The following is a 14,854-nucleotide window of genomic DNA, read 5'->3' as shown; positions in this document are numbered from 1 at the left end:
AAAACCCTATGTAAGTCCACTTGTCAAAGTTGACTACTAAAGTACTGCACTGCAAGAAGTCAACTTACACAAGTTTCACTGTAATATAATTTAATACTTATCAACATATTAACATTCTTGTGCCTTTTAAATTTATTAAATTTCGCTTTAAAAATTTTATAATGCTTGATACAGTTAGGGAGACTGCTGTAAGCAGGCTATGCTGATGATGGCTCCAATCTTGTTACCATGTTTTGGCTGCTCCATTGAATCTGATACTCTTATATTTCTATGCTATCACTCTACTTTTCAGCAGTTTTTTTTTTTTTTTTTTTTTTCAGATTTTGTCAAACTTGCTAATAGTAATGTGTGAAATGTTACAATTTTGTTTTAAATTCTGACATAAAACTAATTTAGCAAATCAACAGGATGTAATGTGTATAACTTTTTACTACAGTTTCTCCTTGTTGATTAAACTGGAATAAAATTGCATTGTTTAACTGCTACAGTATGCAGATATACTGTTACAGTTTGTATTGACATCTATGACATATCTTTATATTCATTTTTATTTCTTTGCTGGGACTTCAGTATTAGTAAATTAAATATTGTATGGCTGTGATATTTTTCTATAGCCATTTTTTTTTCTTTAAGCAAAATGCGGAGCTTGCTGTGAGGGACATGTTAAAACAAATAGGTCAAAATACTCTCCAAAAAAGTGCAACTACTACCTTAATGGCTGCTGACCACATGGATGATGGCACGATTATTCAATTGAAGATTGAAATTGATATTGAGGAGGTATCTTATTTTGCCACCTTGGAATAAAATATTAACTTCTATTGTATGTTAAGACCTTTAATAATCTATAAAATATAACTATTTTAATAGTAGCAAGTTCTTAAAATACTTGAATATTGCTAGCCTTGGTTCTATTTTTTGCAGGGCTTGAAGTAATTTATCAGTAATGTTGTACAATAAGTTATTTACAAGAAATGTCTTAAAACACATTTCTTTGAAGAAAACATTTTTTCCCTTCAGTCAATCACTTAGTTTACTTACACAAAAGTAGTTCTAACGTGACTTTTTGTTTTATTGCCTTTCCCTAGTGCAAAGTGTACAAAGATATACCTTTTACTACTATAGGACTAGTAAGATATGTTAGTTTTTTTTTAATTGCCAAGGAAATAACGCCTAGAAATTCGGAAGATTTTTCTTATGGTATAAATTTAAAAATATTTTATGTTGCTAATGGTTCTAGGTTTATTCTTTATGTTAACGTAAAAGCAAAATGTAATTACTATGCTGACACTAAGCGTTATAATAGATTAAGAAAGAAATATTGGTTTAAATGTGATTGAAAAATACTGATATTAATCAGTTAATTTGAATCTTTAGGGAAGTGCAATCTTTGATTTTGATGGAACTGGATATGAAGTATATGGAAACTGCAACACCCCTCGTGCTGTAACTCTGTCTGCAATAATATATTGCCTTCGATGCATGGTTGGCCATGATGTTCCCTTGAACCAGGTAATTTAGAGAAATATGATTTCTATAACTAAGGTTTGCTATTGTGCTTTTCTAATTAGGATCTTCATATCATTTCATTATATTTAGATGCAATGTAAAATTTAATTTTTGTTTAGCTTTTTTTATATGGTAAATGAAGCCTGCCTAATTTCCTAGATGCAAGGGTTCAATTTTTATTAGACCCGTATCAAACTTTTGAGATAAAATATTTTAAACGAAATCCTCAGTTGCACAGAAAATGGACCTTTCTTGCAAACCTTGATCCTAAAAACTGAAACTTCCAAAATTCGCATTTTTCATCCTTAAAACCAATTTATATTGCTTAAAATACCATTCTTGTAATGTTATTCTATGTAATAAATTTCTTATGAGCTAGTATTTAAAGTATGTTTTATTTTATTTTATTCTCAGTTCTTAATCCATTTTTTCTTGAAAAAAATAATAAAAAAATACACAGGATTGTATTTTCTTAAAACAAGTAAAAATTCCGAAATTCATCCAAGTAAAATTTTCTCACATCTATGAGGAATAGGACATTTTCAATATTAGTTTTTATATCTTGATTTTTGAAAATGAAATATGGTTACAAAGTTATTACCCCATTAATTTCTAGTAAATATTTGAAGCCTAGTAATAATAATCATAAGTGGATTTATAGGGTAGCAGGGATAGCAAATATCTCAATTCTTTGTGCTGCATTTCCCATTGTTTATTCATGCCCTTAATAAGTCAGTGATATAACTTATTAGCATACTGTAACTCTCAGTGCTTTTATTGGAAATAGTTGGATATTCCATGATAATTATTCACTTGGAAAGTAATGAATTTAATGTGAATTGGAATGTATGTTTCAACTCTGTCTAACTGGCTTAGTACTTGGTTGCTATTGCAAGGTGTATGTTTCTAATGTTCTTTAATTTAACAATCTTGAAAATCTTTTTTTTTTATATGGATGATTCGTAAATTAAAAAATAATTTTCTTATGTTTCTTAGGGCTGTCTAGCTCCAGTGAAAGTGCTTATACCCAAAGGGACCATTTTGCACCCCTCAGAGACTGCTGCTGTTGTGGGTGGAAATGTTTTGACGTCCCAGAGAGTTGTGGATGTCATATTTAAAGCATTTAAGACTTGTGCAGCATCACAAGTAAGACATTTTGTTAGCCTACTACTTTGCTTTTTAACCAACTTCCTTGCTAAAGATTAAAAGAGGAAACAAACAGGAAATTGAGCTTAATGTATCAGAAAAATATCATTAAAAATAAGTCTATAGTTAATTTTTTCTAGAAATATTGAAAAATAAAAAAATTCAAAGAAGATTATGAGAGTGGGAAATGTTTGTCTGTGTGTGTGTCATTTTGCCCCCCCCCTCCCACCTATAATTTTTGAGGAATGAGAGACATTTTATTTTAGTTTGCTTAGATCAGTGATCTTTCATTTTTCTCTCCAGCAGGTCTACAAATGAGAAGAAATGTGTTTCAACTAGCTTTACTTGTCATGTAGAAAATTACTAACAACATTTATTTATAAAACTAACCTTCTCAACTTTTTTATTGAGATGCAATTTAGTTGTTTCTATTATCCCGTAAATATTGTACTCTGGAGTAAATGAAATTAAAGATTTTCTTTCTTTTTATGTTTTGGACGATTAAATTTTGATGAAAATTACACTTTTGTGTGGATTTTACACAATTTCATTGCACAGTTTAATTTTTTGTACGACTTTTCTTTTTAAATGAATTGAGACTACATTTGGAGGATTCCGTGGGTCTCATGAAACCTATGGCGTATAGATTGAGCATTGTTGTAGTAAAACTTTTTAAGCTTCTAAACTGATTTTAAAGCAAGAAACTAGACTTAAATTTATAGTTTAAATGATTGAACCGTTTTATTGAATTTGTATCGATGGTGATCATTATCTCAATATTTTATAAGTAATTCATGCAATTGTTTACTCATTTAGAGCTATTTTTGTATGATTTATTTCTTCAGTTCCAACCAAGTTGGTTTGTTTTAGTTGCCTATCTCAATATTTTTCTGTGTAAAACTCTTGCAAATATGTTTTTGAGCAAACAATTTGTTTTGACTGGAGAAAATTAACAGAATTGTTTAGAAGCAGGCAGATTACAGAATTGTTTTAGCATCATGCAAAAACCTTAGTTGAAATAAAATGTCTATGTGACACCAATAATGGGTGGCATGTTTGTAACAAAAAGTGCCATCTTCAAAATGGTAATGCAGTTGATTATCCATTTGTTGAAGCAATTTGAAACTTTGGGTTGTTGAATGCTGATTTTTTGTGCTTACCTTTCAGTCATCAAAACAAATTGTCATAGTGTCAGCTTGAAACAAACTAATGCTGAGCTCAAAAGTCTATCATCTCCCCCCCCCCCACATCTTAGACAAATAATAAAGGCTAATTTCAGTCAAAAATTAAAAATAGTTCAAATCTTATTTCGCTTCAGACCTCAGACTACCGTAATTTGTACATGTTGCACAAATCTAAATTCACCAACTGGAGTGTTTTCAGTTGTTTCAGATGATCAGATGATTGGTGCTGTTTTGTAAAACTAATTGAAAAATGATTATAATGTATGCCATTATTTTGTTCTTCTAAATTGAGTGAATAAGAAGTAAAACCTTTTTTTCTCATCCAGTTATTTTGTGTTCTTAAAAAAATGTTTTGCTCAAAATTATTCTTAGCACTTAGCTTAGAAATTTTAAATCACTTAGCAAAAATTTATTTCATTCTGCAGGGCTGTATGAATAACATAACATTTGGAGATGAACATGTTGGTTATTATGAAACAGTTGCTGGAGGAGCAGGTGCCGTAAGTTCTCTTTCAAATTGTTGCAAAAATCATTATGAGTGCGTATAAATACAGTAATAATAACCTACAAAAATATACAGTTAAATGAAAAGTTGATGAATCGAAAAAGTATTTTTAAGAACTCGTTAAAGCTAACTTTTTGCTCTAAAAAAATCATGAACTCTTTTCAAATTTTAATGTGGAGAATAATTTATATTTTATAGAAATGGATTTGTAATATACATCCTTCAATTATATTTTGCCTGAATAAAACTATTTCTCGTTAAATATGCAATAATAATTGGCATCTGTTGACTTGTAATAAGTATTTTTGAATTTCAGATTGATTTTAGGATATCAAAGCCTGTTGCTGTGATGATTTCTTTTAGCACTTGGCAAAATGTTATTTAATTTTCTCTCTATATCAGGGTTTCCCAACACATAAGCCGCGGCTCACAAGTGTGCCGTGAACAGCGTGTTACTGGGCCGAGGATCTGAACCAAGATAAATCTTGGGGTCTTAATTTCTGTGTTTTGAGAAAATTCACTTATTAGACGTTTTGTCATTCAAAAGCTCTCCCCGGCTTATAGCCAATAGGGAAGTTTTCCATATTTCTTATGGAAGAATTTTTTTCGTATATCGTCACCTCAGAGCAACAGTAAGACATCTAATCCCAGGAGCAACAGTAAGATATCTTACTGTTGCTCTGAGGCGATGATATATCTATATAAAAGGTTTTTCATATTTCTTAGGAACTTTTCCTTTATTGAAGATGAAATGAATCAGAAACTCTTTTAAAGAAAATTGCCGAAGAAACTAGTATTAGCTTTAAGCTTCAAGTTAAAAATGCTCCTCCTTTGTTGAACTGACATGACTAATCAGTAAACTGAGAGACTTGAGGGGTTTTTCGACAACCTACCTATTTGTACGAGACTTTTCATTGCAGTAAAAAAAAAAAAAAACACACACACTCAGAGAAATGCATTGAATGTTGCAAGTTATTTGAGACTAAAACTATCTAATTTCAATCCAGATATCAACTCCCTCAGAGAGGAAAAACTTCAAAAATCCCATGGAGCTTTAACTTTAATGTCTTCTTTTTGACTTTTTTTTATAGCTATGCAGAGCCTGATTACCGCACAGGCCAACTAGGCCTAGGGCCCCATCTTCTTATGGGGCCCCAAATTTTTTAAATTCTTACGCATAGCATTAAAAAATTATGCATTGTTGCGGAAATAATAAAAATTAACGATTTATTAATTGAAAACATAGATATTTTAAATATTGTTAAACATTATTTTACCTTATTTTGTGCTCACTTACAATGATAGACTAGAGAGGGGGGCCTCCATAGCATTGTGGGCCTTGGGCTTCACTTTTAGTTAGTTGAGCCCTGTAGCTATGCCAGCTAAGTGATTGCAATAAAGTTATTTCCTTTCTTAAAAATTATTTTGAAAATTGTTCTTGTACAGTACTTTTACACCAATGGTGCAGCATGAGGGGAGAAGGGGATTAATATCTCCAGAACTCTTGTTTTTAACACAATTTTCAATCCTTATACGGTATAATATTTACACTTAAGGACAGTTATAAGGAGAAGCTCCCCACTTCTCTAAAAATAAAATAAAATTGGCTGTGCAAGTAATATATAGCAGTTAGTGGGCCTCATTGGTGTTTTCTACAAAACTTGTGGGCCGCACAACTAAAAAGGTTGGGAACCGCAGCTCTCTATATAAGCCATTGTGTCTGAACTTTTTTTTTTTGTCATAGTATACTTTTATGAATTTGAAAACTTGGCAGCACGGTTGAAGTGTAATATATATATATATTTTGGCTGATGTGCTCATAGTACAAAAAGAAAAAGAAAAAAAAAACATGCTGGAGTAACTTTTAATGGAATCTGTTTTAAAGTTTTAACTGAATTGAACAACACTTTACTATAGTATTTCTTGCTAATATAAGATATAATAAGGAAGTTGCAACCTAATAATACATCAAGTAGGCAACTATAGAAGTTAAAACTGTATCAGAAAAAGGATTGATTTAAAGCTTCGTTTGGGTTAAGCGCTGAACTAGTCCTAAAATGTAATTATAATGGGAATTGGTTCAGACCCCTTCCTCTGGCAAGTTCAAACAAATTGAAGTGCTAATATGTTTAATGTTGCTCTTCTGTGAGTGAGTGTTTGCAGTGGTTGCACACTTCAGTCAAGAATCTTGTGGTCCATTAAAGTACCATTAAGATAGTTAAGAGTCATTGAAGTGTGACAAATGCACTGAAGAATTTAGTCTATGTATCAATCTTCTAACGACTATTGTAAGTTTTAATAATGATAATTATTTTGTCTGTAAAGGAATAATAACAGTGAGGAGTTGTGAGTTGTCTGTTAGGTTATTTCATTCAGTATTCCATTCACACTGTATCACTGAAGAAAGAGCTCGTGATTCATCCTGACCGATTTTCATTCAGTGAATACCAATAAGTGGGTCTTTCTCTGTTTTATTCTGGTAAAAGAACAGCTTTGTTCTAGATGACCACGACCTTGACGATTGCCTTAATGAGAGGCCACTGTGACTGTGACTTCCCAAACAATTTCCTTATTTGGTGAATTTTGTTAGACGACTTAGCAAATTTGGAGACAGTATTGCAATTTTTTTTTTCAGATTGTTTTTGAAAAGCATGCCTTATGTCTGTTCTCATTAGGTGTGGTATGTTTGCATGCTTGTATTTTATCAATAGGTGAAATTCAGTGTTTTGATAAATTGAACATTTCTTCTTATCAAATGTTTAAGCCCAGGTTGCCTCTAGGTCCCTAGGCATGCTAAGAATCTACCTTTTCTAATGCACTATATTTAAATTTTGAGTAATATCTTAGACGTTATGCATATGTAATGTTGGCTGGTATCAACATATATATATATATATATATATATATATATATATATATATATATATATATATAATTTTGTAAAATTCATGCACCTAAAATATAACTCAAAATATGATCGTGTTTTTAGGGACCACATTGGCATGGCAGAAGTGGTATTCATACCCATATGACAAATACACGAATCACCGATCCAGAAATCTTTGAAAGAAGGTAGTTTTGATGAGAAATTGAATATTTCTTTAAAATTAACTACTATTTGTATATTGTAATGCCATGATATGTTTCTTTTTATACTGTTATTCTTATTATTATTATTATTGAAATGTCAGTGATACTTATATATAAAGCATTGATGAGGGCACTCTGCGTGTATGTATAGCACTTTTTTACCAGTCATGTGATGGCGAAGAAAATTTTCAGAACAGTCCTGTGTTAATGGTAATTTTAAGTTAGGTAAGTTGCACATCAGTTCTCTGCTAGGGCATATTTGTATGCAGCTTTACTCTTCCTTACTACTACTACTTACTTACTCAGCTTTTACTAAATGAAAGTTCTAAAAAATCTTTTAAAATTTCTTATGATTTCTAAAGTTTTAATTGGTTTGAATCTACTAAACTATTGTAAACTAATTACTGATATTTTAAGCGTATTAAATTTTAAAAGAATCAATGTATAAATATGTTTATTTATCAATAAATATGTATGAATCGGTTATAAGGTCACTCCACTTAAAAGGTCAGTTTCTTGAAGTCTTGAGGGGTGACCTTATATCGAGGTCCGACTGTAAATGCAAACTTATATTAAAGATAATTAACGGCTAATTTTAAACATAATTTAATACTGAACTCGATGCGAAACACAAAATTCAAATATTTGCAGTACAAAATGTATTTGATCTCAGATACGGAGCAAGCACAGATACAGAGTGGTTTGTATGTAAAACTTTCCTGGCCAATCATTGTTGTTGTTCTTGGAACCAATCAAATGTTAGTAACTGCTAGCAGTATCTCATGCATTTATAGTTAGAACAAGTAATTGTGCTTGCATCTATTGAAGTAGGACATTTTCTTTTGTAATCAAATTACAGTTATTGCTGCATAAGTTTTTTGTGTTGCATATATTTAATTTGAATTTTGCTCTACAAATTTGTATTTTGAGAAATTTAACTTTTTTCCCAAGAAAAATTTGAAATGTGAAAAAGTGTCCAAACATTACCACCACTGTAGTTAGGAATTATAAAGAACACCTTTTTTCTTATAAAAAAATTGACAATTCTCTGAAGTAGTAAAAATTATTTTGTATTAAAATTAAACTTTTTGATTTTGATTATGTGATTAAAATTTTCTGTAATTCAATGCTTTATGAAGGCTGGAAACATATCAGACAGTGAGAAGCAAAGGGGTATAATGCAATATTAAATATTTGGAGATAACCAGTACAAAAGATAAGAAAACCTTTCCTCTGCTTTGGGGCAAGAAATATTACTAGTAGCCCTAGTAGTTGCTGCTGCACAGCTTGATTTAGAATTTTTTTTAATGGAAGCTTACCAAGGATCTGAACTTTAAACAAAATTTATTCGAAACTTTGAATAGTCCACTTACATTCCTTTGCTTCCCACTTCCTCACATGGGCTAGGTAAAATTATGCAACGCATAATGTCAATAACAACCTAGGTATTTGATTTTTATTTTTTTGACTTAATAATTTCAATCACATACTAATTAGGCTTTAACTTTAATTCTTTAAACATTTTCTCTTAGTTTTAGTTATTATTTTGAAATATAAACTGATCTGATTTTTATTAAACCAAAAGTTGTGATTCATAATGAAATAAGGCTAAATAAGCACAATACTTCATTTTTTCCCCTGTGGAACTTGAAGCTCATAAAACTCTATACATGCTTTTATCTTTTTGTTTCTTGTAGATGATGGCTATAGTTTCTGTTTTGTTATTACTTATATCACAATAAAAACTTGTTAGATTATGTCTCTGGAGGTTAGGTAAAGTGTCCCCAAAAGTGTTCGTTAACATAAAAAATTGTATTGAAAGCTCTCAAATTCAAATGTTCAGAGTTCAGATAGATTTCGTAAACTGCCTAACTGAATTAGACAACTATAGAAAAACGCAGTTGCTTAATTCAATAAAGCAACTATATTTTTCGTTGTATCTTAAGAGAGTTTGAGTTTAGGTTTAATTTCAAATATGTTTTAAAAAGCAATTTTAAAAATGTTATGAACAAACATAGAGATAAATATACAAATTATATTATTGACACATAGTATTCAAACTAAGGATAATTAAATTTGATCATTTTCTAACTTTACAAACTTGAATGAAAAATAAATAGTATAAAATAAAGAATTGTTTAGCGCAGTATAGCCTTTAGGGGCTCTTGCGCCATTAAAATTTAATCAACCAACCAACCAATCAAATAAATGTTTTTAGAATAATTTTCTGCTTAGTTTTCGAATCAGTTTTTGCACCATTTATGCTTGAAGCATGCATGAAAAGTCAAGCAAACAGGTAGCGCAGCTGAGCAATGAGCTATTGTGGAGAAGAAAAGTTTTATGTTTAAAATATCGATTTTTTTTCTTAGGTATTTAAGTTGTTTATTTCATAAAAATACATTTTGCTATGAAATTTATCATTCAGAAATTTCTGCTTAGCTGAACTAGTTTATTTTTTAAAATATAGGAATTTTTCTAAGTTGTGGCAAAAAATTCATTATATTCAAAAAGATTGGTTTATGCTTTTGCTTATAATGTGAAAAGCATCAGGTTTGTTGTATTGCTCAAAAATAATTTGTAACACTTTTCCATTAACTAGAAATATTTTGACATCTTAATAACTTTTCTTTTTTATGTGAATGCGTCATAAAAAGGGAAACAGGTAAGCTTTAGGTAGTTCAGATTTTGAAATGTGTGACAAGCAAGTAAAACAAAAAAATATTTTTTGGTGCTTCAGCATATGATTTTTCAAAACTTGGAAATTTCAATTTTGAAAATTTGTACTAATTTCATTAAGTAGATTTTAATATTTAATTTAAACATAGAAATCATATACACGAGAGTTATTTTTATATTATTTGTTTATTAAACTCATTTATTTATCTTTTTTGAGAAAGAATTTTGTAAATGTGAGACTTCTTTTGTGGTTCAATGGGCAGGATCTTGAATAAAAAGTATGAGTATTCTAATGTGTTTTGGAATGTTTATAGTGCTTAACAAGTTGAAAAAGTATCTAATATTAAGTTCTTAAAAATCTGTTAAAATAACTTGATTTTTGAAATAGTTCTAACAGTTTTCTTATCAATGTTTCAGTGTAAAGATGTTAGAAATTTAAATCATAATGAAATATAAATTTGTTCAACCAACAAACCAAAAAATCTTGTTTTCTAAAATATCCATTTTTGTTGTTGTTGTTGTTGTTGTTAAACTGAGTTTATATGTACAAGATGTTCTTGGGAAGATGCAATAAACTTGCTGGATATCTAAGAGAGACAAAGATAATTCAAAATCACTTTAGACTGCAGGTTTGAAAACACCGTCATGTGGTAGTGAGCACATGGAGTACTACGGAATTACGGAGAGAGAAAAAAAAAATCTCTTCAAAGGACTGAATGCATTAGGAAAAGTTTGTTTCAATACAGTTACAGCTTGACTGTTAACACTGAACTTATAGAATAAAACAAACTTCTTGAATGTAAGTAAAACAAATAGGCTTTTCTCTCTTTAGTGATTGCTGCTGAGCATTGGGAGCTCAGACTTATCTTTTTCTTAATCAACTGACAGGACAAAGGGAGAAAGAAATATTCTTTTTCATTACTAATGGAAGTCAAAAACATTTCTGCCTTCTCCACTAGTGCAGCCAGAAATACGGTTTTTGATCAAAAATACCTTAAGAAGGGGATTTTTTAATACAAAATTCCGTTATAAAGGGGATTTTTTGATCAAAAATACTTTCTGAAGGGGATTCTTTGATCAAAAATACCTTCTGAAGGGGATTTTTTGATCCAAAATACCTTCTGAAGGGTTTTTCTTAAAATCAAAACTGTCCTTTCATATGGCAGAAACTACTGTATTATAATTTGCATTTATGTTAAAAACAATCCCTCTGGGGGGTGTTTTCACCCCCAAAACCCCCTTTGCTGCGCCACTGGCTTTCTCTTAAAATTTGTATTTTTGTTTTGTTAATTCCTTATCATAAGCTTAAGCCAATGTTAAATGAATGTTTGGTGTCATATATGTTGTATATTTTTTGTAATTCTTTATTGTTTGCAAAAGCTTTCAGGAAGCGTCATTTCTTATTTTAAGTAAGTTTCATATCAAAGTTTTGATTGCTCCATTAAACACACCACTGATTGGCTTAATGAATTCATTTTTATTTTCCTTCATAGGTATCCTGTAATTTTAGAATTGTTTCATTTGAATCGAGGGACCGGTGGTAGAGGCAAATATCGAGGTGGAGATGGAGTGTTGAGGAAGATACTGTTTCGAAAGAACTTTGTTTTGTCTGTGCTGACTGAACGACGGGTATTTGCACCTTATGGATTAGAAGGTAGTTGCTTTATGTGATCTTAAAACATGTAATAATGTGTGCCTAGGAAAGTATTTAACTTTTACGATAAGTGTCTGTTTTAAATTAGCTTTTATGTTAGAACATTTCAGGCACATATAAAATGCATATTCTTGTCAGCATATTTCATCTTTATTCTGGCTCTTACCTGATTCTACAAAGATAATATTAACTCTAGAACTACAAGCCCATTTTTTGAAAATGTTCGTAAATTTTTAACCCATAGGATTTTTTCTCTTGTAAAATCGTTCTGAAGCTGTAATCTGACTCATAAGAACATGATTTTTTTTTCATGCTGAAGTGAATGGTGACGAGCAAATTTAATTTTATCAAGGTTTAGTATGTAAATACGATTTGAAAGGCCTGAAAATCTTGTTAAAAGCGCTGAAAACCCAGTTTACCTGGGGTAGATATCTACCCCAGTTTGTAGTTCTAGAATTAATGCTGAAAAAGCCATATGAAATTATAATAAGTTATTTCAGTAGAATTAGGTATTTTCAATAGAGGTCGCAAGTGAAGTATTTAATCATATACTAACGATCAGGAGCTATCCCACAGCCAGTAGTGACTTAAAATGTAATTAGAAAACATTCTTCCCCAAACATCAATCAAAATAAAAGTAACTTATATTGGCATGACTCTCTTATTGGAAGGGGGGGGGGATGGGTTGCAAATGTGTCAATTGTTGCACAAGACACCCTACAAAGGCTTGACACCCTTGTTTTCTTGCATAAATTTTATAAATGTTATGGATTCTCGAAATGCGTTCACTACTGAGCCAAGAAATATTAATTAAATATTGTTTCTGAAAATTTTTTAAGCTTATTTGCTTTAAATAGATGTTGAGTCCAAATTCTTTATAATGTTGAGACAATGATAGCAATGACTCCAAATATCTTTTAATATATTAGGAGACTTTGTAGGATGTTTGTTTTATACAAAGGCAAATGCATCTTCTGGTTTTGGACCGAGTTATTTCAAATGGGGGGGAGGGGGGGGGGGGTCTGACCCTCATGATCTCCTTCTGGGTTCTTGCCTGGTTTTGTGCGACAGTTGATACGTATGTGTAGCATGAAATTGCATACTTGTTTATTGCATAGTGGTAAATGCATCAGATTGCTTGTAAAGTTTTATATATATATATATATATATATATATATATATATATATATATATTTATTTATTTATTTATTTATTTCTAAATCTTGATATAGGAGGAGATGATGGACGTAAAGGTATGAATTTATTGATTCGCAAAGATGGCAGGCTCATCAATCTTGGCGCCAAGAATTCCGTAAGAGTTGCAGCTGGGGTAAGAAAACAGTATAATTTTTAATTAAAAGACTTTTTAAAGGTTTTCATTTTATGTTTGTAAAATTAAACTTTTTTATTGGTCGAATAAATTCATTCGTGAAATCCCGAATCTTGTTCAGAAGCAACAAATTTTTCATTCTCTGCTTTAAAATTATACTGTTTCTCTTCAAAGAGGCCAATACATTTTACATTAATGACTTGTTTTTAGCTGTAACTGTATCCTTTAATTAATTTTACTTAAATTATTTCCTTTTTTATGTCAAATTATTTCTGGTTTAAAGGTTTTTTTAAAAATTATTTATTGAGCATTTTAACTTTCACTGTAGCATGTTTCCAGGGTTAGCCCCGAGCTAGTTTTTGGGAGGGTAGAAATTCTCAATTTTTTGAATGAAAATCAGAGTTTTACCGAGTGATAAGATACGAGCATAGATACATACATCTTATAAGAAATATTAGTCAGTTAAAAAAATAACAGTAACACTATCATCATCATAGTTGATTCGACAGCCCACTGTGGGCCTTGACCTTCTCATACTTTCCAACTCTGCTGGTTTTTTCAGGAGGTTCCTTCATTTTAGCATTCCTCTCAATTGAGTATCTAATATGTGGAACTTGCATTTAATTGTACTTTGATATATATTTAAAAGGTTCTATGTTTTCATAAATAACTTTAAAAAATGTGATATTGCTGTGTGCCTTGATCATCTGCTGGATTTTTTTCCAGTAGATGTTTACAGGTATGCCTTTTAAAGACTCAGCCGGGCTGTTCTCCTCTTGGCTGTGAACCTCCAGTCTTTGATCCTAATAACATTGAAATCTTAGTCCAAACAGTCGACCCATCTCTTTTTTTCGTTTTCCCCTTGGTCATTATGCTAACCAGGCTGCATTAAAAACTTTCAAAGCAGTAGCCAGCACTTTCCACTCTCATGAGATGGCCAGCCTATCTGTGCTCAAATCTGCCAAATCGTCAGAGAAACTTACCAAATAAGGTATTTCCGGGAGGTCACAGTGACCTCCTATCGAAGTGGCCCATATGTTTCTTTTAAAATTATATGGATTTTGTTTTTCAGGATGCATTTCTCTTACAAACTCCAGGAGGTGGAGGCTATGGTTGTGATAAATAAATCAAGAATATTGAAGAATAATATATTTTGTTACAATTTTTAAGAACTTTTATGCTTAAAGAAATATAGGAATTGTTATAAATTTTGGAAATTTATTAAATGTTATATTTAAAGTCATTCTTGTTTTGTTTCTTTCTTTAAAATATTGTTTGCCATCAAATATGAGTTCAGTTTGTAAACGAACTTCCATTGTGGCATGATTACAGTCAGTGGTGTAGTTAGGAAAAAACATTTGGGGAACTAACACAAGTGTTTTTGCAAGGCAGATGCCATGGTTGACAGATTTTTGTTTGGCTAAAAAGAAGATCAATTTAGCTCACTTAGCCAACTTTAAAAACCAGACATTTATTTCTGATAAAAATAGTGGTTTGAAACTAATTTTCATTGAACTTGCATTAATTAGACAACATCACACCAAATATTTTTGGAAACCAGAATTTTCCCATTGTACTCTTCCCCCCCCCCCTTCAATTACAGCACTGGTTAGTCTTTTTATAGTCAACAAACCCTCAAAAATTTCTGACCCCAAAAATTCAGTACCGACGGGGGGGGGGGGGGGTTCTGTCTCAAATCCTCCCTTTTGGCTGCGCTCCTAGTTATAGTTGTAGCAAGCAAATCACAAGCATTGTTACAT

General features: G+C 31.0%; 1 protein-coding gene across 1 annotated transcript in view; it reads left to right on the top strand.

Annotated features, from left to right (window-relative positions):
• The window catches only part of LOC129227232 (5-oxoprolinase-like), a 59,683-nt gene extending 45,346 nt beyond the window's left edge, over window positions 1-14,337 (top strand). Inside the window, exons 26-33 of the mRNA XM_054861741.1 lie at window positions 634-780; window positions 1,378-1,512; window positions 2,506-2,655; window positions 4,265-4,339; window positions 7,334-7,416; window positions 11,604-11,764; window positions 12,997-13,094; window positions 14,167-14,337. Coding sequence (XP_054717716.1) covers window positions 634-780; window positions 1,378-1,512; window positions 2,506-2,655; window positions 4,265-4,339; window positions 7,334-7,416; window positions 11,604-11,764; window positions 12,997-13,094; window positions 14,167-14,220 — 903 coding nt within the window. The 3' untranslated portion in view covers window positions 14,221-14,337. The remainder of the gene's footprint in view (window positions 1-633; window positions 781-1,377; window positions 1,513-2,505; window positions 2,656-4,264; window positions 4,340-7,333; window positions 7,417-11,603; window positions 11,765-12,996; window positions 13,095-14,166) is intronic.
• The last annotated feature ends 517 nt before the right edge of the window (window positions 14,338-14,854 follow it).

This window comes from Uloborus diversus, chromosome 8 (assembly GCF_026930045.1).
Source record: "Uloborus diversus isolate 005 chromosome 8, Udiv.v.3.1, whole genome shotgun sequence".
Classification (NCBI taxonomy): Eukaryota; Metazoa; Arthropoda; class Arachnida; order Araneae; family Uloboridae; genus Uloborus; species Uloborus diversus.
Note: the sequence above shows the minus strand (reverse complement) of the source record. Positions and strands in the feature narration are given on the sequence as shown.